The 22,499-nt window shown below is 59.5% G+C and overlaps 3 protein-coding genes and 1 long non-coding RNA gene across 41 annotated transcripts in view; 3 read left to right on the plus strand and 1 right to left on the minus strand.

Annotated features, from left to right (window-relative positions):
* Nucleotides 1-9,223, plus strand: part of MGRN1 (mahogunin ring finger 1) — a 66,043-nt gene extending 56,820 nt beyond the window's left edge. For 4 of the 12 annotated variants that reach the window (XR_004731683.3, XR_013524559.1, XR_013524558.1 and 1 more), the window contains 6 exons: nt 869-992; nt 1,310-1,352; nt 1,890-1,979; nt 4,560-4,604; nt 4,951-5,048; nt 7,119-9,223. Coding sequence is in view for 8 of the 12 variants with exons in the window: in XM_035266834.3 (XP_035122725.1) it covers nt 869-992; nt 1,310-1,352; nt 1,890-1,979; nt 7,119-7,231 (370 nt within the window). In the remaining 4 variants the exon portion in view is untranslated. The remainder of the gene's footprint in view (nt 1-868; nt 993-1,309; nt 1,353-1,889; nt 1,980-4,559; nt 4,605-4,950; nt 5,049-7,118) is intronic. The other 8 variants (XM_035266838.3, XM_078344574.1, XM_035266839.3 and 5 more) reach the window with 2 other exon arrangements.
* Nucleotides 9,224-11,981: 2,758 nt separating this feature from the next.
* Nucleotides 11,982-14,077, plus strand: NUDT16L1 (nudix hydrolase 16 like 1). Of its 3 annotated transcripts, none has more exons than XM_009009103.5 (3): nt 11,982-12,143; nt 12,247-12,577; nt 13,213-14,077. In XM_009009103.5, the coding sequence occupies exons 1-3, from the start codon at nt 11,991-11,993 to the stop codon at nt 13,365-13,367; spliced, it is 639 nt and encodes a 212-aa protein (XP_009007351.2). In that variant the 5' UTR covers nt 11,982-11,990; the 3' UTR covers nt 13,368-14,077. The 3 variants fall into 3 exon arrangements, with proteins under 3 accessions (XP_009007351.2, XP_002755903.3, XP_078200717.1); XM_002755857.6 differs by having other exon boundaries at nt 12,247-12,507; XM_078344591.1 differs by lacking the exon at nt 12,247-12,577.
* A 518-nt stretch (nt 14,078-14,595) lies between these two features.
* ANKS3 (ankyrin repeat and sterile alpha motif domain containing 3) overlaps nt 14,596-22,499 on the minus strand; it is a 59,414-nt gene continuing 51,510 nt past the window's right edge. For 6 of the 25 annotated variants that reach the window (XM_078344562.1, XM_078344568.1, XM_078344567.1 and 3 more), the window contains 11 exons: nt 22,004-22,162; nt 20,032-20,172; nt 19,386-19,495; nt 18,960-19,124; nt 17,095-17,219; nt 16,842-16,983; nt 16,524-16,696; nt 16,089-16,174; nt 15,476-15,559; nt 15,097-15,183; nt 14,596-14,977 (listed from right to left, as the gene is read on the minus strand). In XM_078344562.1, the coding sequence (XP_078200688.1) occupies nt 15,107-15,183; nt 15,476-15,559; nt 16,089-16,174; nt 16,524-16,696; nt 16,842-16,983; nt 17,095-17,219; nt 18,960-19,124; nt 19,386-19,495; nt 20,032-20,172; nt 22,004-22,162 (1,262 nt within the window). In that variant the 3' untranslated portion in view covers nt 14,596-14,977; nt 15,097-15,106. Of the gene's footprint in view, nt 14,978-15,096; nt 15,184-15,475; nt 15,560-16,088; nt 16,214-16,523; nt 16,726-16,841; nt 16,984-17,094; nt 17,220-18,959; nt 19,125-19,385; nt 19,523-20,031; nt 20,173-22,003; nt 22,163-22,499 lie in introns of all 25 variants that reach the window. The other 19 variants (XM_078344564.1, XM_009009097.5, XM_078344558.1 and 16 more) reach the window with 10 other exon arrangements.
* On the plus strand, nt 16,983-18,912 carry LOC144578565 (uncharacterized). Its single transcript, XR_013524566.1, has 2 exons — nt 16,983-17,177; nt 18,703-18,912. It is a non-coding gene; the product is annotated as an uncharacterized LOC144578565 (long non-coding RNA).

A 22,499-nucleotide genomic window follows, 5' to 3' on the forward strand; every position in this document is an offset into this window, starting at 1 on the left:
CCAGGCGATGACTGCATTGTCTGTCACTCACCTTGACAGCCTTCAGAGGGCCTGGCTCCTGGGGTTGGCCCTGGGTCAGTTGTGGATTCCCTGGAGCCTTGTGGGGTGTAGAGCAGCTGCCCGAGGGACGCTGCTTCAGGCGTGTTGGTTCACGTAGTAGAGTATCAGGAAGCCGCCCAGGGCACCTGCCATGCCTGTGAGGAGGCAGCACCAAGCTCAGGAGAAACGGGCCTCTGCCTCCTGCTGCTTCTCCACCCCAGGGACCACCGGTGGTTTCTCTTCTCTCTCTCTTTTTTTTTTCCAAGACGGAGTTTTGCTCTTGTTACCCAGGCTGGAGTGCAATGGCGCGATCTCGGCTCACCGCAACCTCCGCCTCCTGGGTTCAGGCAATTCTCCTGCCTCAGCCTCCCGAGTAGCTGGGATTACAGGCACGCGCCACCGTGCCCAGCTAATTTTTTCTATTTTTAGTATAGACGGGATTTCACCATGTTGACCAGGATGGTCTCAATCTCTTGACCTCGTGTTCCACCTGCCTCAGCCTCCCAAAGTGCTGGGATTACAGGCGTGAGCCACCGCGCTCGGCCCTCTCTTCTCCTTATAGAAAGGAGAGGAAGCCTTGGTCTGTGCTGGGAGAGAGGCTCCTCTGTTGGGCGGGTCTGTGGTGGCTGCCTTTGCCTGCTGGCCTTTTGGGTTGGTCCTAGTGGTGGGTGATGGAAGTGCCTCCCCAGGGAGTGTCCTTTGCATGGGTCCTGGCAGGCGTGTGCAAGGGCCCGCTAGTGCCAGCAGGGCAGTAGCCCTGCACAGCTTTGGCAGAGTTGGCATTTCTTGTTACCCTCTCGTCCCTGCCCACCCTCTCCTCTGTCCTCAGCACCCTGCGGTCCCCGTCTTCCCCCATCCACGAAGAGGACGAGGAGAAGCTCTCTGAGGATGTGGATGCCCCTCCCCTACTGGGTGGCGCAGAGCTGGCCCTGCAGGAAAGCAGCTCCCCTGAGGTGAGACCCCCTGGGAGGCTTAATGTGCCAGCCCACCGGCCCATCGCTGGAATCGCACCCCATCCCACTGCCTGCCTGGGCACTCCCGCACCTCTGGGTCCTTGCTGAGTTTCTTAGCTCCTTAGCCTTGGTTTGTGGACGCAGCACCCCCTGGTGTAGCGGTTGTCTGGGTCTCAGGAGGGCCATGGCTGACGGCAGCTTGTCCTGGAGTGGTGGTCGCAGATCTCCAAGCTCCAGGCCGCTTTCCCCTTTGTTTCCTAGAGTTCCTGTTTCTGTGTTTATTTGATTCTGTGTATGTTTGTTTGTTTGTTTCCTAGAGTTTCCTAACAGAAGAGGTTGTTGAGTCATCACCAAAGCAAGGTGAGCCCCTCTTCCCATGGGTGCAAACTGCGTGCTGAGACCTGAGGGCTCCAGGCGGCGGGTTTGGGCCAGCCTCTTCTCTGCCCCAGGAACTCTCAGCCAAGAGGCCCCCCTCCCCCCTTGGTGGCACTGGGATCCTGGCTGGGAGGGACTGAATGAGTGACGGGGCCAGGCCACGCTGTTCATCCTTCAGGGCTGTCTGGCAGGGATGGGTAGCACCTGCCAGCATTCAGTCCTGTTTTTGAAATGTGGATGTGTAATGTTTCTATGTCAGAAACAAAACCCCATGCTCTGAACATCTGGGACCCGGTGTAAAAACGGGGGCAGAAAGCCCCATGCTGGAGGGTGGGAAGGAGGGAAAGAGGAAAGCACCCACCCTTGGGGTCCTGGGAGAGCAGGTGCGGTCGAGGTGGAGTCCCGTCGGAGCCCAATCCTGGGGACCCCGAAGTGGCTATGCAGTCCTTGGGTCCTGCCCAGAGGGACCTGCTGGGACCTGGCCCCTGCCTGTAGGTCCCTGACCTCGCCCTCTGCCTGCAGGGACCCGAGCACCGTCCATTGAGAATGTCCTGCAGGACAGCAGCCCTGAGCACTGTGGCCGAGGCCCACCTGCTGACATCTACCTGCCAGGTGAGGGACTGGGGGGCTGGGGGTGAGGGGCTGGGTGCCCATCTCAGTCCCCTGGGAGGAGGCCCCTGCTCCGATGGCCCATGCTTAGCAGCAGGGGCCAGTCTGTTGGAGCTCGGTTCTCTCCCTGGCACTAAGCCATTCCCCTGCTATTGTGTCTGGAGCAGGATGCAGCCCAGGGCTGCAAGGCAGTGTCATACAGGGCCTGGCTCTTGGGAGTGGAGTCTGCACCAAAGCCCCTTCCCTTCTTGGGGCCAGCTTGGCCACAGGAGGGGAGAGAGGCTGCCTCTGAGAGGATGGGTTTCTTTTCCCTGTGTCTCCTGCTGGCTGCCAGGAGGGTAGCTCTGGCCCCGCTGGGATCATCACATCTTCCCCCATCCCTGGTTGTTCCATGGGCCCACAGGCCCCATGCTGGGTGCCAGGTTAGCTCTTAGCAGAGCCTGAGAGCTGTAGACGGAGCAGAAGCAGGTGCCACATGCTGTGCTGGGCATCGGGGGCCTGGCCCACAGAGAACAGGGACAGTTGCTTCTGGGTCACCCCTACCCCAGGCCTGATGTAGGCCACCTGTCCAGATGTAGCAGCACATCCCAGGCCAGGGGACAGAGGACAGGTGAGGGGGCACCAGGTGCCAGTGGGGAGCAGCAAGGCCGGGAGAAAGGGTTGCCATTTTCACCTTCCCGGAGGCTCGGGCCTAGGCAGGCCACGTCAGCCAAGTACCTTCACTCTCTGCTCTGCTGGGATAAGATCCTCAGCTTTAAATCCTGAGCTCCAAAGATCAGGAGGGAAGTGGGGGCTCAGACTGGCATCTCTGTGCCTGCCACAAGGCCATCTGCAGCTCTGGAACTGGGATTAACGGCGAACTTGGTGGCTGCAGACGTGACCCTGGAGCTGCTGCTTAGGAGCATAGCTCCTCTCTTGTGCCTGATTACCTCCTCCTGACCCGGGGCCAACCGGTGCTCAGTCCTCCCGGGTCACCTGGTGACCTGGGCCTGGCATTGGGTGATGGCGATGCGCTTTAGTTGGAAGGGCCTCTTGTCTCTCCGGACTCTGGCTGAGCAGTGACCTGTGCTCACGGGCTGGGCGGGGCGGGTCACAGGTGCAGGAGCTGGCACTGCCCCAGGTCCGTGATGATAGCTGCAGCCTGCCCCAAACAGCTCACAGCAGAAGGTGCATTTAGGACTAGCTTACCTTCAAGTGACACAGAATTCCAGTAAGGTCTTTCAAAGGACCTCAGATGTTTCATTCTGATGAAAAACTTGGAAGGTGATGGAGGAGGGGCTGGGAGAAGGACTTGAGCTTCTGGGAGCCACAAGTGTGACTTCTGATCCTGTGGGGTGGCCCTGCGGGGCAGTGTCTGAGAGGCCACACCTCCCCTGTGTGGCCTGGCCTGGGAAGGATCGCCACAGCCACTGTGGGCCCACACAGATGAGACCAGGACCCTGGGGTCTCATGCCTCACCCAGGGAGGTGCACAGACAGGGGCAGGCGGCAGTCATCTGTGGAGGTGGCATAGAGAGGCCAAGTCTACATCTAGGCAGCCCGAGGTGAACTCCTGGGCCGGGCACCCTACTTGGGGTCGGCTGCCGCTTGATGCCAACAGGTCAGCCTGCACAGCCTCAGGTTTGAGCCGCAGACGGCACATTCGTCTTTGGGTCTATGTGGTGCCGTCTACTTGGCTATCAATCTTGTAAGCACAGGTTTCTGTCTTTTTTTTTTTTTTTTTCTTTTGAGATGGGGTCTTGCTCTGTCAACAGGCTGGAGTGCAATGGCACAATCTTGGCTTATTGCAACCTCCACCTCCTGGGTTCAAGCGATTCTTCTGCCTCAGCCTCCCCAGTAGCTGGGACTACACGTGCCCACCACCATGTCCAGCTAATTTTTATATTTTTAGTAGAGACAGGGTTTCACCATGTTGGCCAGGCTGCTCTTGAACTCCTGACCTCGTGATCTGCCCGACTTGGCCTCCAAAAGTGCTGGGATTACAGACATGAGCCACTGAGCCGGGCTCTGTCTCTCTCTTTAAATCTGTGTGGTGGCCCCCCTGTTTCACTGGCTTTCTCCCTCACAGAGCCCTTGCCTGTTTCTCTGTGTCTGTGAGTAAAGCATGAACACACACGCAGGATCCTGTGGTTTCTCATAGGGGCAGACGTTGCCTGGTGGGTTGGGCAGTGAGCCCTGGTGTCCCTGTAGATGGGAGGGCCCATGAGATGGTGAACACCGGGGGTTCTGGTGTCTCGGGGTTTCCCCTGGCTCAGCCCTGTCTAGCCCCAGCCCCTGCCCAGGGCCTTCCCTCCTGAACCCAGAGGTGGACTGCACCTGCTTCGTCCTTCCTGCACCCTTCCCTCAGCTGCCGTGTGGGAGCTGCAGGAGGGAGAGGCAGGGCCGGGTGCTCCTCCAAGTTGGATTCTGGCCACGTTCCGCCTCCCAGCTGTGGTTCTCCTTGCGGTTCTGTGTGGTTGCAGCACAGCGTTTGTTTCTAGATGGCCCCGACCTTGGTCCCCAGGCTGGTGCCCTTGCTGTGGCGGTGCCAGCTGCTGGGTGCGTGCTAACTGAGCTTCCGTCTGTCTCTCCCCTCTCCGCGCAGCCCTGGGGCCCGACTCCTGCTCTGTTGGTATAGACGAGTAAGCCGGTACGTGACCTTCCAGACGCGCTTCGGGGGCTCTGACGCGCGTCCTTGGAGAGAGGAGCCCTCCCCTGGTCTCTGGTGGGGGTTCCTTCTGGTTTTCGGGTCTTCATCCACATCCATGTCTTCCCAGGGGTCCTGGGTTCTGAATCCAGAGCTCTGGTGGCCGCTGCACCTTTGCCCCAGAAAGTGGCCTCCTGAGGGGTCCTGACTTTTAGAGCCAGAGGTCTCTGCATTTGGACCCGGCGACTGGTCAGGATCTTCTTCCAGCCTTGAGAGGCCCTAGAATAGTCCCAGCCCAGGCAGGGAGACAGACCCAGCCCAGGTGTGCCAGAGCCACTGTCCCCCACAGGAGGCAGGAGCATGGAGGGAACCCCAGGGAGACGCGGGGCGACACTTCGGAGAGGAGAGCCTCAGGCCCAGGCCCAGCCTTGTTCCGGATAGTCCCCTGTGAGTTCCCGTTGGGATGTGCAGCAGGTCACTCCCATTTTCTGGACATGGCTTTAAGTAATAAATCATGGGGAAAAGAATGTGCCCCAGGCTGGGAGAGCCTGGTGATCCCTGTTCCCAAGCTCAGTCCCCGTCTCTTGGAGGGAGTCTCTCCTTAAGGGGTCTTCTGGTGCCCAGGGGAGAGCATCTTGCATCCTGTCCTGAGGGCGTCCACTCACACAGCTGCCTGCTCCCCTGCTCCCCTGCTCCCCTGCTCCCTCCTTCGCTAGTCAGCCTGGCTCCGTGGGCCTGGCAGACAGTCCCTTGTGGGCTGCCTTTCTGCTTTGAGACCACCATTACTGCTAACTCACCTGTCCCTGCCAGTACTGGAACTTTCTGGAACACCAGCACTGAGTGTGATAGGCCCTGTGAGGCTGGCACCCCCATTCCCTCCCAGGAGACCCCCTCATCCCCCCCAAGAGGCACTCTCTACCAGGGTGGCCCAGGCGGATGTTTGACCAAAGCCGCTCTGGCCAGGCACTGGCTCACACCTGTAATCCCAGGTCTTTGGGAGACCAAGGGGTTAGATGACTTGAGCCCAGGATTTCAAAGTAGTGTGGGAAACATAGTGAGACCCCTCTACAAAAGTTTAAAAACTGGCTTGAGCTTGGTGGCTTACACCTGTGGTCCCAGCTCCTAAGAGGGCTGAGGTGGGAGGATTGCCTGAGCTGGGGAGGTCCAGGCCCACTCCAGCCTGAGTCCTTGTCTCAAAAACAGAAAATATACACATGCAAACACACACGTACACACACACACACACACACACACACACACGCACAGGAGAGAGAGAGAGAGGACAGCTCCAGGAGTACCACCAAAAAGTAGGCAGGCAGACTGGGGACCCTCTGCCTTCCCGAAGGGTCTGGGCGCACATGCCGCCTGCAGCTCTGGTCTGCTGAGGGGGCTGCTGGTGTTCTCTGAGGCCGGGGCTCCCACACAGGACCACAGCCATCGTCGGGCAAGGCCCATGTGGCCCGCTGGGAAGTGCCCAGCCGGGGTCCAGGCTCCCAGAGGCCCTTTCCCCTGGGCGGACTTGAGCTGGGCCCAGGAGCTTTGCTTGTTTTGACTGCACTCTGCGTTCTCACGCATCTGTCGTCTTGAGCCCAGTGCGTCCCTCTGTGGACCCCTCTCCTGACCTGTCATACCCCTTGACTGAAACGCCACCTGCACCTTTTAGAGGGCCCCGGCCTGCGTGTCGGGGGATGGTGCCGTTCGAATGTTACGGCTCAGGTCAAGCTTCCAGAGGTGGGGAGCGCAGGTGTGGTCTGGAACAGGCTCACAGCCTCTGAGCTCTGGTATTGCTGCAGGCCGAAGCCCCTGAGGAAGATAGCCATCCTTCACCTGAGAGCGGGGCCGGGCCCTGTCTGCTGGGAGCCATGGGTCAGGGCTGGTGGCTGGATGTTGGGCAGCCCTGAGGCCGTGCTGGCCCCGTCCCAGGCTCAGCACCAGCACTGTTACCCAAGCCCCGGGGAAGCCAGACCCATCTGGGGACAGCACCTGGCAGCGGTGTAGAAGCCATAGTCCAAGCGTCGGGGCTCTGTGGGAGGCTCCTCTCTGCCTCACAGAAGCCACCATGGGGCCACTCTGAGCTTGGGATCGTTCTCGCTCGGGGCTGCTCCCTGCCCCTCCACCCCAGGGTGACTGAGTTCTAGCCTAACCTAGCCATAAGGACCTTAGCAGGACAGTGGGTGGTCACATCCCAGGAAACTGGGACCAGGGGGAGGGCAGGAGACCCAGAGGACAGAAGCCACAGCGCCACGTCGTGTTCTGACTCGGGGCTGCAGCTCTGCTGCCAGTGTCTGGGGGTGCAGGGTGATGTGCCCGGTGTCCTGGGATGAGGGGTGATCTGCCTGAGAGGGACACACCGTGCTTGGCAGGGCTGGAGAGGCCCCATCTGTTCTGGCCACAGACAGGTGGCGGGAGTGGGGGTGCGGGGTGGCCCACCCCTGTGTGGCTCCAGGTTGGTAGGAGTGGGTGGCACCAAGCAGCTGAGTGTGACCCACCTCCCTCCCCCTCTGCTCCTGCCTGCAGGATGGCCCACCTCCATGGAAATGGCCCACAGCCTTGGCACCACCAGCCCCACCTGGCCTCCTCTTGGTGGCCCCAGCCCTGATCCCAGCACCGCCGAGCTGACCTCACTCTGAGAGCCTGGCCAAGCTGGCAGCATGGAGCCCTCAGCTCCCTAGACTTTGCCAAGGGGCTGCCCCAGACCCCGGTGTGACTCGGCCTCTCCTGTCTGCATGCCCCCTGTGGCCACCAGGCTCCAAGGGGCTGTGGTGACCCCTGATGAAAGAGCACAGTGGACTGTCCCCCAAGTCCCCCTTTTCTATGGTTGATATATTTGTAACTGGTACAAGATGAAGGACAGCAGCTTTCCATCCCAAGTTCAGCGCCTGGGTTCCCCAGGGTCTGGTGGGCCGAGCATCTGGGGCTGGGGCTGCCCACATGTGGCTTTTGCTGGCTGCACCGGGTCCCTCAGCAGTGCAGTTGCTGCCCAGAGAACTCAGCAGACCTGCACAAGAGAATTTATTGGTGGGTGAAGCACTATCTTCACAGATGTTCGGGGGCAGTGGGGGCTCGAGGCACGGTCAGTGAAGGAAACGGTGCCTGTCCGCCCAGCCCACCGGTGTTACCACGGCAGCCTGGCTGTTGCTGCCTTCTGTCCTCTGCCGTGTTTGTGCAGCCTCCATGCCCTCCCTGGTGTGTCTCTGCTGGCGCCTTCAGTGCTCAGAGCTTTGGGGTGCACTGCTGTCGCTCTGGGCAGCTGAAGCATCTCAGCCTAGCACTGGACCTGACTGAGGGGCCAAGGCACAGCCGCTTCCAGCAGCCATCATCCAGCAGCCTTGTTACCAAGCCCTGCACCTTCTCACCGTGCTGGCTTTGGTGACCTCACCAGGCCCCTCCAGTTGCAGGGCCATCCGTTCAGCAGGGCCCTGTCAAGAAGGACCATTCCCTTTTGTCATTGGAATGTCCCCTGCGGTTCTCTTTTTTTTGAGATGGAGTTTCACTCTTGTTGCCCAGGCTGGAGTACAGTGGCATGGTTTCGCTCACTGTAACCTCCACCTCCCAGGTTCAAGTGGTTGTCCTGCCTCAGCCTCCCGAGTAGCTGGGATTATAGGTGCATGCCACCAACCCTGGCTAATTTTTTTGTATTTTTAGTAGAGACAGGGTTTCACCATGTCGGTCTGGCTGGTCCCGAACTCCTGACCTCAGGTGATCCACCCACCTCGCAAAGTGCTGGGATTACAGGCATGATCCGCTGCGCCCGGCCCCCTTGTGGTTCTCTTTGATTTGATGTGTCAGGCTCCCTCGGTGAGACCCACCCGGGGAGGAGGGAGCCAGCAGCCCACCTGGTAAGTGAGGTCACAGCCTGGAGGCTTGGCCTCTGGGCGACGTTGTCCTGTTTTTATTAAGGTAAACATCCTGGGCAGCAGACAGGTGAAGGGGGTATCTGGCCTTGGTGACCCAGGACTTGAGCCACCCCAGCAGGGCCCTGGGCCGGGAAGGTATGTGTGGGTCTTCTGGCCCGGGGGCGGGGAGGTTGCCCTGCAGCTGGGCTTGGGGATCAGATGGCTGTGGGGCAGCTCACAGCCCTCCCTGAGGTTCAGGGTGGCCTTGAGTACAAGCTCTGCTTCCTGGGCGCTCAGGGGGGACCCAGCAGTGGTCCCTGCACCCAGCTCCCTGCACACCCAGGCCAGTCCCCTCCTGCCCTTGTGCACATGCTCTCACATTCACACACATGCTTATGCACAGTCACTTGCACATGCTCATACACACATGCTCCCACGTTCACGCACACATGCTCAGGCATATTTGCACACACTCATACGCATACACACATGCTCCCACACACGTGCACGCATACACATACCCATACGCATATGCTCCCACGTGTGTGTGCACTTGGCCCAGGCATCTCCCCAACGCACCTCCCCCCACACACCTCCCCCCAACCCCACCTCTCCTCCCGCTCTGCCAAGGCCCCAGCCTGTGGCCGTCGGTCCTGGTGCCAGGGCTCTCCGTGAAGTTCAGGCTGCAGAATGGCCCGCTGGGACTCCTATGTGCTGCCATTTGATGTGCTCAGATGGGCCCATTTGTTTTTACTGTATATTTATAGTAATAAAATCACGCAGCAATATACTGTCTGTTCCTTCCTCTGGGCACAGCCCTCAGGACAGTGGCTGTTTCCTGACCCGGAGTTGGGCCACTGGGTGGTTGGGTTGGCTCCAACAGCCTGGCAGCTCCATGGCCTCTGCCCGGCTTCCCTCCGGTGTCAGGGCAGTGAGCACGGTGAGGGTTAATGAGAACGCTGGCTCCCAGCCAGCCCTGTTGGAGGGAAGCCACACCCTCGATCGGGCTGTCCCCTGAACAGGTGGTGCGGTAGCCCCCGGGCCTGCAGGTGTGAGAGTTGTTGCTCCTGTTCCCAAGTCTAGCCCCGGTGGTCTCAGGGCTTTTGCTGAGCACCTGGTGTGTTCCAGTGGCAGCAGAACAGCTGAGGCGCGGACCCCAGGCGCCTGCATTCCAGGCAGTGAGACGCCCGGCTGCTAATCAGAATCTTGCCAGGTTTGGATGCTATAGGAAGAAGGGGTGGTGGTGAGATGAAACCTTAAAAGGGACTCATTGAACTGGGCGGCAGGGAGAGCCTGAGACTTCCAACAGCCCTTAAGGCTGAGGAGGAGCTGGCCTTGGAGTGCTCCAGGTGGCAGTAGTGAGGCTGGTGTGTCCCCTGGGGACAGAGCCCCTGGTTGGAGTGAAGGGTTCTGGATAGCTACTGAAGAGCTTGTAGAGGCTACTGGAGTGTTTTTATTAGGGGGAGTCAGATTTGTTTTGTTTTGTTTTTTTGAGGTGGAATCTTGCTCTGTCACCCAGGCTGGAGTGCAGTGGTGCAATCTCGGCTCAGTGCAGTCTCTGCCTAAGGGGGAGTCAGTTTTAAGAACAGGTTTTCAAGCAGAGGGGCAGTGCCAGTGCCCTACAGCTGGCCTGTGGAGCCCGGACGGCCGGAGCAGGTCTGGCCGCCCAGGGTTGTGGGCTCGAGGGCTAGAGCCCAACCCCAGGCCTCTGCCCAGCCCCTGCTCCCCTGCCCAGGGAGTGGCCAGTGCACCAGGGCAGCTACCACTCGGCCCCAGCTCCTTTGCACACAGGTCAAGTTGCCACCATGCCCCTCGACTGAAGACCCTGAGGGTGGAGGGGTTGCCCATGTTTTGGCCCATCAGTCCCCCAAGAAGGCTGCCACCCATGGGCCCTGCAGCTGCTCTGACAGGCCTGGGTCTGGCTCCATCCCATTGTGGGTAGAGTGTCAGACGGGTGCTTGCACGGGCTAGATTGGCTCCCCCTCTGTACCTCCCAACAGACCTAGCACTTTAATTGGTGTCTGGTGTCAGGGAGGGACTGGAGCAATGGGAGCCTCCTCTCCAGTGCCCATGCATCTCAAGGACCCTGGGTTCTGGGTCTCTGGCTGGGCTTGGCCGTCTAGGGGTCAGGCCCTCTTTGGGTGGGAGGACCCTTCCCTTCGCTGCCCTCTCGCCTTCTAACATGGTCGCTTACCCTGGGGTCGGGGCTTCTGCTGGCTGCAGCTGACCCGTGTGACCACCTTCACTGGTGGCCACAGCAAGAGAGAGAGGTGTCTTCTCTAGGTTCTTCACATCTGACGCCACCATGGACCAAACAGGTGAGTTTCCAGTGCTCACCCTCTGTCCACCTCCCTCCTGTCTGGCTCCACTCAAGGCAGCTTTCTCTGTGCCTGCGAGCTTGGCCTCACTGCACAGCTCTCCCAGGGCTGTGCTCAGCAAATCCATTTCCCTGGTTGGGAGGAGTGGGCCCTGCTGCTGGTGAGGTGAGCCTCGCCATCGTGGAGTTCGGGGGACCTCACTCTCCCTTGGCTGTTTGTTTCTGAGCCCCAGAGACTGCTCCAGTACAGATACAGGGTAAGTACCTCAGGCCTTTGTGGAATTGGGGTGGACTCCTGCCTCTGTCACCAACTGCTGGGTGCAGTTAGACAAGTTCTGTCCCTCTCTGAGCCCCAAGTTCCTCATCGTAAATTGGGGAAACCCCTCTTCCCTCCCCCCTCCAGCACACAGTACCTGGCACAGGGTGCCCGGCTTGGAGGATGCCGGAAAGCGCCGGCCCCGGAATTTAAGTCGCTTTCTCTCCAGCAGGCTGGGTCCGCGAAGCACCAGAGTTTCTGGTCTTCCGCTCTGATCCTGGACTCGGGGATTAGGGTACTCAAGCCCTCCCAGGCCCTGCTCCCGGTGCTGTCCTGGATCGGGCCAGCTAGCAGGGTGGCCAGAGCGGGACAGCTGTCGTGGGTGGCAGGCGAAGGCCGTCGCCCTCTGGGCTCGGTGTGGGGCGTTGGCGGAGGAAGATTCCGGGGCGTTGCTAGCTAGCGTGGTCGTGCCGAGAGCGCCATTGCGAATGGGCGGGGCCGGCGAGCCGGGTCAGGCCCCGGGGAGAAACGGGTGAGCGCAAGGGGATCGGCGCTATCCAGGGTAGAGAAACCGCAGGGATTTTCGGGTGTCAGCTTTGGGGCACCCAGGAAGATATTTGTCGCCTACAGTGTGAACCTTGACCCAGCTACCGCACCGAGCAGTCGACCTGGCGCTCCTGTCAGAGGCGGGTCCGCCACTCGGGGTGCGCGGTTATTGGGTGGCGGCTGGGCGGGGCCGCCGCCCGCGGTGTGCGACTATTGGGTGACGGCTGACGCGCACCGCCCTCCTTTGCACACCGCCCCCTGCGCCTCTCAACGACGCGCGGCGGCGCTGAGAGGGGCTCGGCCCAGGGGCACGCCGGCGATTGGCGTGGGGGCGGGACCCGGGGGCGCGGCCGCCAGCGGATTGGCAGAGTGCAGCGGGGGCGGGCTCGCGCATGCCCATAAGTGGCAGCGGCGGGGACGGGGTCAGTGCCAAGATGTCGACCGCGGCGGTTCCGGAGCTGAAGCAGATCAGCCGGGTAGAGGCGATGCGTCTGGGGCCCGGCTGGAGCCACTCGTGCCACGCCATGCTGTACGCCGCCAACCCCGGGCAGCTCTTCGGCCGCATCCCTATGCGCTTCTCGGTGCTGGTGAGAACGGGCGCCGGCCCAGGCGTGGGCGGGGGCTGGGCTGGGAGCGTCCGTCATTCCGGCGCCGGTGACCCGCGTTCCCGTGACCTGCGCTCCCTTGCAGATGCAGATGCGCTTCGACGGGCTGCTGGGCTTCCCCGGGGGCTTCGTGGACCGGCGCTTCTGGTCGCTGGAGGACGGCCTGAACCGGGTGCTGGGCCTGGGCCTGGGCTGTTTGCGCCTCACCGAGGCCGACTACCTGAGCTCGCACCTGACCGAGGGCCCGCACCGCGTCGTGGCGCACCTGTACGCGCGGCAGCTGACGCTGGAGCAGCTGCACGCCGTGGAGATCAGCGCGGTGCACTCGCGCGACCACGGCCTGGAGGTGGGGCCTCCGCCCGGGCCCCGCCCCCCGCCCCGGGGTTTGGCTCTGGCCCCGTGGAAGGCACCGATGGGTAACACGTCCCCTGAGGGTCCCCTGGCCGGGCTGGGTCGGGTGTCGCTGTCTCCAGCAACGGGGTGGGGAGAGGGGTCTGGGGCTGGGGGATCGGGAAAGGAGGGGTGGGGGTGGGGGCCGGGGCTGGGGCTCCCTCAGGGCTGTGTTACATCTGCCTTGCTGCCTGCCATTGCCAATCCTGGGACTGGGGAGTGGGATCGGTGGGGAGGAGGGGATGTGGGAGCGGGGCCTGCTTGGGGAGTTGGGAAAGGAGCACAGAGAGGGGGTCGTTAAAACTTGGGAACCTCATGGGGGCGTGAAGGCTCTTTGGATTTGTGTGTTGTGGTCTGGAAGGGTTGGACTTGGGGTATTTAGGCTTCGCTGGGTGGCTGGGGAGCATGGGGTGTGGACCCTGGGTGGTGGCCCAGGTACCAGGCAGGAGTGCATGGGGTGAGTTTCCAAACTTGTTTGAGGTGGAGGCTGTACAGCTCCGAGGGAGCGGACTGGCTTCTGCCAGGCCCTGCCTGGGTCTCCCATTAAGTCCTTGGCAAAGCTGGCTGTTCATGCCCTGGCCTCCTAGCTTCCAGGCCCCTCCTGCCAGGGGTGCCATCTCGTGGTGGGCCTAGCCCCAAGCCGTCTTTCCTGTCCGTGCAGGTTCTGGGCCTCGTGCGGGTCCCGCTGTACACCCAGAAGGACCGTGTTGGAGGCTTCCCCAACTTCCTGAGCAACGCCTTTGTGAGCACGGCCAAGTGCCAGCTCCTTTTTGCCCTCAAGGTGCTCAACATGATGCCCGAGGAGAAGCTGGCTGAGGCCCTCGCTGCCGCCACCGAGAAGCAGAAGAAGGCTCTGGAGAAGCTGCTCCCAGCCTCCTCCTGAGGGTGGCCTGGTCTGCTGGCACCCTCCCCTGGGCTAGAAAGCTGGGAATTCCTGCCAAGTGTGGCTTCTAGAGTGTTTGTACCCCGCTTCTGACTGACTGGGGCGAGTGGGCCTCCTGTCACCTCCACTGTCCCAAGCAGTCACTACGTAGTGGCCAGGCCAGCTGGGACCCAGCCCACCCTCTCAGGCTGGGCAGGGTGGTCTGGGCACCCTGGGTCTGCCTCTCCAGCTTCAGGATGCTTTCATTCCTGGGGCTCAAACCCTCCTTTGTGTGCATCTCATTGCAGCTGATGGACGCCCAGGTAGTGCCTGATTGTCTCACGGGGGAGGGGCACAGTTCTTGGACCACTCAGAAGACAGGATATGTGGGTGGAGGATGCCTTGTCTAGGTCACTTCATTCCTTCCTGAGCCAGTCCAGGGCCTAGGGGAGAGCCAGCGTGGGGTAGGAAATTAATCCTGTTAATTTTGTTTGTTGTTGGATTTACTTTGCTAGGTTTTCTTTCACCATGTGTGAACTGTGGGTGAGGTTTCATAGTAGCTTTGCCCCACGTGGCTTGATTCCCAGGGACAGTCAGGGCCTTGGGGGCCCAGCGATATATGGATCTGTGGCAAGAGAAGGACAATAAAGTCACTCAGCTGCTCTGTGTGTGGTTCTGCATGGAGGCCCTAGGCTGGGCCCAGGAGAGGGGATCCCAGCATGTGTGCTGAGCACATCGGGTTGGGGCTTCTGGGCCCAGACCTTCAGGGTGGACTCTTGGTCCTGATCCTGGCGGCCCTGGCTCCACCTGGGCTGACCTGCTTTGCTCTGAAAACCCACCCATCCCCACTGTCTGCAAGCAGCTCCAGGGGACAGCCTGAAGTGCAGGCTTACCGTGCAGAAGGAAACAGAGCCATCACCCATGGCGGCCTACAGCCTCACGTCTGGAAAGACTCCAGTGGTGCTGTCGGAAAATGTTCACAGCGCATGCCTGGGAGGGAGGCAGTGTTCCAGCGTCTTCGCAGAGCTCCATGTGCAGGTGGTGTGCCGGGGGAGGCCCTGTGTTATTCGGGCTGGGAACGGGCTTGGCTCTCGAAGCCTTGTCTTCAGTCAGATGGGCTCCAGAAGCAAAGGCGCCACATGGGCCAGTGCCACATGTCATGTAACCAGAACTGAGACCTTCACTAGCTAATCTTAAATTTTATTTTCCAACAAATGGCATTTTCCAGGTGCCCTGTCCTCACCTCTAAGGTCACACCTCAGTTGGCACCTGTGTATGTGTGTGCGTGTGGATGGACACACTTCCCCCAGGGCCCTGCCTGGTCGGGGCCAGGGCAGCCCATGCATTCTGGCCTCACCGCCAGGGTCGGGGTGAGTTCCTCGTCCCGCCTCAGTGCTGGCCCAAGCTGCCCAGCCAGGGCCGCAGCTCCCATCTTGCCTCTGTCTGATGGCTGCTCCCGGGGCCTGATCCTCTGGCCCTGCCTGGGCCTGCGCTGCACACAGCAGCCACCTGCTCACTCCCTGGCACACAGCTTCAGGGTGGACCAATCACCCAACGTCAGATTCTGAAAGAAAAAGCCCTGGTGAGAAGGGAGGGGACAGGTGGGTGTGTAGGTGCAGCTGCAGCTGCCCACACAGGCCCTGCTGTTCCCGCTGTGTGGGCTCCAGGCTGCCAGACACTCACCGGCCGAGGGCTAGGGCTCCCGCCACTTCTTCCCGTTCAGCACCTGCAGCTTCTCCAGGCTCTGGGTCACCGAGCACAGTGCTTGTCCTGAGGATGTGACCAGATGCCATGCTTGGCAAGTCTGGGTGGCAGGCTCAGGGCACTAGGAGTGACGACCTTGAGGACCTGCAGGCCCAGGCTCGGTGGGGCTGAGTGGTGCTGCCCAGGGCTCTGAGCTTCAGGTTGTGACCTGCCCCTTAGCTATCAAGGCCCTGGCCCCAAGGGCAGCCTTGGGGTAGAGGGACTCAAACCTGCTTTCCCTGGAAAGGGGCCCCTCTGCCTCCCTCAGAAACAAAAGGGGTTCTCAGTCTTCAATGAAGTCTGGTCCCCAGAGACTCACCCATCTCACGAACACGGTCCTCCAGGGCTCCTGAAAGCTCGGGGAGGCTCATGGCCTGCAGGGACACTTGCCAGCCCTTGGATTCTGCGATGCAGGGACCGAGTTAGCTGGGGATCTGTGTTCTCCACAGGCCCTGCCTCTTTATCCTGAGCCCATGCAAGCAGGAGACCCTCCTTGGATCAGAACCTCCCTGCCTGCCTGCCTGCCCATGTCTAAGTGACCTCTGAGGGCTGAGCCCTTCCTCCCATGGGCTGAGGAAAGTACCAAGCCCGCTCAGCCCCACAGGAGAATACAAAGCTATGCCGGTGGGGGCCTGGGTCTGGGCCCTGGCTGGAGGCTGCAGAAGTCACTGGAGGTGTCAGCACAGCACAGCCAGTCACGGCACGGTCTTTCCAGTGCCTCCCACCGCTGGGGGAGTTTTCCTGTCATAGGTGAGGAAGTGGGCTTTCATCCCCAGGGTCCCCTCTCCCTGGACTCTGGGGTCATGTGTACACAGGGACCCGGGAGAGTGGCTGCTGGCCTGAGAACCAGACCAAGGCCACTGGGTCAAAGCCGGCTTCAGGGCTCCCTGCCTTCCCCTCTGACCAGTGTGGAGCCAGGCCACCGCTCTTACCAGCTGGCGGGAGGGCTGAGCCCAGGGTGGCTGCACCAGGGGGCTGGTCCCGCCTCACTCGGGCTGACAGCTCAGCTTGACAGGCTCTGCCAGACACAGGAACAAGTGCTGGTGAGGGCAGAGGCCTGAAATGCAGAGCCCCCAACTCAGACCTTCAAGGGGAGGAAGGGTCTCTGCCCTGTCTGTCCCTGCAGCTGGCCTTTCAGGGCTGGGCCAGTGCCACATGAAGCAGCACTAATGAGCAAGAGGAAAACCCACGCAGATTCCCAGCCACGAGTGCTGCCTGGGTCTGCCTGCAGGAAGCAAAGGCCTGGATGAAATGGAGGTGGGGTGGTCCCGGGACCTGAAATCCACCTCTCAGTTACAAAGTCAGGAAGAAAGAATGCCAGGGGTGAGCACCGGAGACCCAGCCCAGGGCAGCTCAGAGCCACTCACCGCAGCTGGTCCAGGATGAGAGCAGCATCCCGGGCTAGGACCCACGTTTCCCGAAGCTGGGCCTGGATATCCTCACGGGCACGGTCCTGCTCCAGCAGGCAGCTCTCCACCACGGCCCGTAGCTCCTGCTCCTGGCACACCTGGCCCCGAATGGCCTCCACCTCCTCGCAGCGCTGCAGGGGGCATGGAGGCTGGGAGGTGCCTGCGCAAGCCAGCCCTGTCTTCTGTGTAGAACCCCTCCACACAGTGCTCGCCTTTTCTGTCAGAGCTGGGGCCAAGTCCGGGGTGTTGCCTCGCCCTCCAGCCATAGTCACTCACCTTGTGCAGCTGGATGGCAAGCTCCTGCATTTCAGCCTCTAGCCGGTCAGCATAGGCCAGCTCCAGGGCGTCCCCAGGTGGGCGGGCACTACTGTGCCAACGGGCGATAGCGGACGTCATCTTCCTCTTGGGCCCAAACAGCCTGCAGGGAGGAATACGACCACAACATGTCTCAGCCTCCCAAGGGAACTTGCATGTGCAGGAAGTTTGCCCCAACCCCAGGCTGAGGCCAGAGCAGCCCCTCTGGACGCACGTGATGCCGATTTCCTTCAGGTCGCTCTCAGTGAGGGTCAGGAAGATGCGGAGGTCCACGTCCTGCTCCTCAAACACCTGCAGGTACTTCAGACAGCCAATCTGCTCCAGCAGCGCGGCCAGGTCCTGGCGAGCACAGGGCACGGGTTTGGGGAGGTAGTGACCTACAGCAAAGCAGAGCCATTTTCCTCTGCTCGGAGCCCCACCACGTCCCCCAGCTCAACACCAAGATGGTGCCTTGCGTGCTGGTGCAGCAGCCAGGCTGTCCCCTCCTCCTCCGCTGCCTCAGGCAGGGCCGGGTGCCACAGCCGGCACATCCTCACACTATGGTCATCACCTGGGGCACTGTGACCAGACACTGGCCTCCTCATCCCAAGCTCGGTTCTGTGAAGGGACGATGGAGCTGCTGCTGTGGACGATGCTTTGTGCGCGGAGAATGCTCCTCTCTCGTGCAAGAGTCTCAGTGTCTGACACTCTGACTTGTCTAAGCACAGCTGTTCTCTGAGTTCACCTGCCTGAGGTCACTGAGCTCCCTGGATATAAGATCCATGTTTCTGATCCACTTGGGATGGTCAGGCTGTTGGTTACCCGTTGTTTCTGCTCTTCTCTCCTTCTGGAACTTCACCGGTGTGCTTAAGAGACTCACCGGTTTCTCTTCATTTTTTTCACTCATTCCCTGATGCTCAGGCAAAGTACCAGGTGACCTGCGCTCACAGGTTTTCTGACTCTCCTGCCCCATCTGCTGTCAAGCTGTCTAGTGTACTTTCATTCATTTTTCAACCCCAGAAATCCGACTTTTGAAAGTTTATTATTGCGTTTAATGGAGGAACTAACTTTTGAAGGTTATTATTCTGCCATTTTCTTCAAACTGTTTTCTGAGAAAAACATCCTTAGGACACCACCCTGACCGGACCCCACTCAGGACATGCTGACGGGCCTGAGATGGGCACCTACACTGAGACGGGGCTGCGAGAAGCCAGCAAATCCAAGGCTTTACTCAGCAGCAAAGCCAGCACCTCAACAAATCCTCAGCCAGGCCAGGTTCAGTGGCTCACGCCTGTAATCCCAGCACTTTGGGAAGCTGAGGTCGGCAGATCACAAGGGTCAAGAGTTTGAGACCAGCCTGGCCAACATGGTGAAACCCCATGTCTGCTAAAAATAGAAAAAATTAGCTGAGCATGGGGGTGGCTGCCTGTAATCCCAGCTACTTGGGAGGCTGAGGCAGGAGAATCGATTGAACCTGGGAGGCAGAGGTGGCAGTGAGCTGATATCGCAACACTGCACTCCAACCCAGGGGACAGCACACAACTCCACCTCAAAAAAACAAAAAACAAATAGCCAGATCTTCCCTCTGCCTCTCTTCTCTGTGCCTCTTCTGCCTGCACTGGGCAGAACACAACAGACACAGGTGAGACAGCTGAGCTGTGAACCACACCTGTACCCCTTAGGTAATGTGCAGTCAGACGGACCACAGGGAGGATGAGGATGGCGGCCACTGTAACGGTCACTGACCACACGCTGAGTGCGATCCCTGTCTCTGCTTCCACCACATCCTGTCACTGACTCCCACAGGCAGCTCTCAGGCCAGGCGTGTTTTTCTTCTCCCCAGGCTCAGGGAGGCCGACTCCAGTATGGAAGGCAGGGACACAGGTCCTTCCCGTGGCAAGGAATGGAGCGGAAGTCCTGCAGCTGGGCCGCCAGCCACGGAGCCGACTGTGAGCCTGTGGAGGCTGTCAGGCCACAGGGATGCCACTGCCTTTCTGTTCTCCCAGCAGCGGCTGGCATATCATATACACAACACATGCCTCGTACTCAGAAACGAAGTGCTGTCTCTTGAGTAACCGCCAGTTTCACAAGTGGTCTTACCTGGGGTCCTGAGTAGGGTGCCCTCTGAGTCTGGGGCCTGGACTCGGGGGGAAGGGCTTCCCTGTCAGTCCCAGGGCAGGGCGGCCACTGGCTGTCGGGATTCTTGGTCTTCACGTAACTTTTAGCTTGTCTGCGAACTGAACTTTTACAGGCGTGATCCGAGTCCTGCAATAAGAGGCGTGTATCTGAAGGAGCATGCGGTTGGTTTGAGAGCCTTCCTGAGCGCCCCACCCGCCACGCAGGGGCTTCCGGTGCCATTCACTGTAGTCTGAGAACCCAGGCCCTGTCCACGGCACGTCCCAGCCCAGCACACACACGAAGCACGTGCTTGTTACACATGTGCTCACCTTAAAGTGGCTGGGGGATGTTAGGCACCCTCACAATGCCAGGGACCGGCTATGGGGGACCAAGAAAGAAAGTCCACACCTCATTGCTCTCCACAGAAGCTTCGCTGCTGAGCCCCTGGGCTCTGGCCAGGCCCTCGCTGCTGCTGCTGCTCCTGACAGGCCCCAGGTTGGCACAGAAAGCATGTCCCTCTGAGGGCGGGAAGACAGGGTGTCCGCCTGCAGGATTCACCAAGGTACTGTGCATGGGCTGCCCTGGGTCCAGGGCATTCCTTGGCGCCTGCAGCGGTTGATTCCTTTTGTTTCAGGCTGCCTGCCTGTGCTAAACCCTCCCCTCTATACACACTGGCAGGGCTTCTGTCTTTTTGTTCACTGCTAATCTCAAGCACCCGGAGCAATGCTTGGCCCAAGGTGGGCACTCTGTTAACAGCTGCTGCACAGAGCTGTGATTCTAACAGATATTCCTAGTGGAGTGTGTCCTGAAAGCCTCGGTGGGCTCCCAAGCAAGGGCTCAACCTGTTGGTGTGGAATGGCTCCCCTAAGCTGCACGGGGCTGCTGGACCAGAAGCTTCTCCCTTTCCTCACAAGAACCAGGGCCATCCACATCTGGCCCTTTCTTGTCCTCTGCTGGATGGCTATGCCCCAGCGCCAGGCCAGGGGTAAGATGGGCACACAAGAGCTCCAGGACCTGCCTGAGCCGCAGGCTGAACAGGGTGGGGCACACGTACCCCGACTGCTGCTGCTGCTGCTGCTTTCTATGTCCTGCTCGTTGATGGGGGAGGTGACATCCCGGCAGCAGAGGCCCTCTTCTTCCAGGGGGTTCTCACCACTGCTGTTGAAGGTGACATAGCCGCGGAGAGGCACCTGCTCTGTGTACAGAATGGGGGCCATAAACCCAGGGAACTCCAAAGTGAAGTTGCTTCTGGTTCCAGATGCCCCTACATTTCCCAGACTGGTCTCAAAACTCCTGGGCCCAAGCAGTCCTCCTGCCTCAGCCTCCCAAAGTGCTGGGATTACAGGCATGAACCACTGTACCTGGCCCCCAATTTTTTTTTGAGACAGAGTCTCCCGCTGTTGCCAGGCTGGAGTACAGTAACAAGATCTCAGCTCACTGCAACCTCCACCTCCCGGGTTCAAATGGTTCTTCAGCCTCAGCCTCCTGTGTAGCTGGGATTACAGGCACGCGCCACCACGCCCAACTAAGTTTTGTATTTTATAGTAGAGACGGAGTCTCACCGTGTTGGCCAGGATGGTCTCAATCTCTTGACCTTGTGATTCACCCACCTCGGCCTCCCAAAGTGCTGGGATTACAGGCCTGAGCCACTGTGCCCATCCCCCAATTTTTTAAAATTACTGGCAAAGAGAATATATGCACTTATGGAAAATTTAAATTTCATAAGGTATGAGAGGAAAAAACAAAAATCCCCTGAAATGCCACACCTGAGACCACTACCATCATCACTGCTCTGTGGATACCTAAAAACTGCCCACAAACAGCTTCAGACATGTATCGTTTTGATAAAGCATCTGTCATATGGCCATATAGATTAATTACCACCCCAGCCCCAGGATCAAACCCCTCCTTCCTCCCCCCACCACACCTCAGGCTGCAGCAGGTGCCTGAGATCCTTAAGAAAGAGACTGCTGCTCAGAATGACCAGCCCAGTGTCCCAGAGCCAGTGCTCACAGCTCAGTGGCTGGAACACAGGTGGGCCCTCTTGCTGTGGTGGGAGGTGGCCAGCAACTGGAGAGAGGCCTTCCCAGTGACCCAGTTAACCGCCCCTCCCAGGACAATGGGAGAAGGTGGGTCCCCAGTTCCCAACCCAGCACCCAGGCTTGGGAAGACAGAAGTCTGCACCTCTGCTTCTTCTTGGAGTCTTAGAAGGGAATCCAGTAATTCATGTACCCTTGGCTAAAACTATTCTCACTAGGAAAGTCAGACTATTCCAAGTACTGGCCTCAAAGAGGCCTTGCTCCTGTGAGGGACCAGCCACCAGGCCTGTGAGACCAGCACCCTTGGCCTGGCCATGGGTGGGTGACAGCCATCAAAAGAAGACACAACTCAAAGCTGAGTCTGAGCTCAGCAAGAGAGAGTGGGTACCAAATCCAACTCAGCTAAAAACAACCCCCAGCACTCCCAAGAGCAAAATGCTCAGCACTGGGGCTGACAACCTGAGAATAAACTTGAGATCTGAAAACCTGACGGCTAGGATTCTTTACCACCAAGTGCACCCTCTCTCAGGAGGGTCTGAGCTCAGCTCCATTGCCCTGAGAAAACAGCTGGGCCTGTCTGCCCTTAGCCTCCTAACCCTGAGAGCGTACGCGACCCAGCTGGTATGGGTAAGGCAGGGAAGTGGATCGTCACACTGCATCCTCCCTGTATGAGCCGACCCACCTATGCGATTAATGAAATCTGACCTGAGCTACATTTCTGCTGCAGGACAGAGAGATTTATTCCTAAATTTAACCAATGAAAAGGAAAGTCAAGGAGGTCAAGCAAAAAAAACCAGAATGAGCTCATGACCAATGCATTTCCATCACTGGACTCAATCCTGATTCTCCCTGAGCATGAAAGCCTGGGCCACTTGTCCTGCTACCGCCTGAGGTCCAGGGACCCATGTTTCAGGAGCCTAAGAGCTATTCCATTCTTGCCAACACAGAATCTTGGTATGCAGTAACAGAGAGACGCGGGTCACTCACCATAGCGACACCGTGGGGCCCTGCCCCCGAGGCCAATGCCTGTGATCCTGGCCAGCGCTCTTGGCCCCTCGTGGATGCTGACACCCTTCTTCCGGCACGGCCTCTGTCTCTGAGGAGCAGGGCAGGACTCATCAGAAGAACTCAGATCTTCGTATTTTTCTGTAGGTCCAACACCAAGATTAAGACAGTCTGTTCAGTGATGGACTAATTTACTAATGCTTAGATTAAACTGAAAGAAAGTAACTATCACAGGTTTTGTTAAATTAAGGAGAGGGTATCTGCCAGGACATCACTTTTGGGAAATGCCCACATAGGCCGGGGTGCTGCTCCAGTGGGCCACAGGGAGCTGCAAAGTTAGTGAGAACGGGGAGCTTAACTTTTTTTCTTGAGACAGTTTCATTCTGTCCTCCAGGATGAAGTGCAGTGGTGCGATCTCAGCTCACTGCAACCTCCGCCTCCTGGGTTCAAACAATTCTCATGCCTCAGCCTCCCAAGT

Source organism: Callithrix jacchus, chromosome 12 (assembly GCF_049354715.1).
Source record: "Callithrix jacchus isolate 240 chromosome 12, calJac240_pri, whole genome shotgun sequence".
NCBI classification, from domain to species: domain Eukaryota; kingdom Metazoa; phylum Chordata; class Mammalia; order Primates; family Cebidae; genus Callithrix; species Callithrix jacchus.

What these genes read in the sequence shown, in the direction of transcription:
- NUDT16L1 (XM_009009103.5), top strand. Translation starts at nt 11,991, where the DNA reads ATGTCGACCGCGGCGGTTCCGGAGCTGAAGCAGATCAGCCGGGTAGAG. An exon ending in CTATGCGCTTCTCGGTGCTG is followed by an intron (nt 12,144 to 12,246) that starts GTGAGAACGGGC and finishes GCTCCCTTGCAG; the next exon opens with ATGCAGATGCGCTTCGACGG. An exon ending in CCCGTGGAAGGCACCGATGG is followed by an intron (nt 12,578 to 13,212) that starts GTAACACGTCCC and finishes CTGTCCGTGCAG; the next exon opens with GTTCTGGGCCTCGTGCGGGT.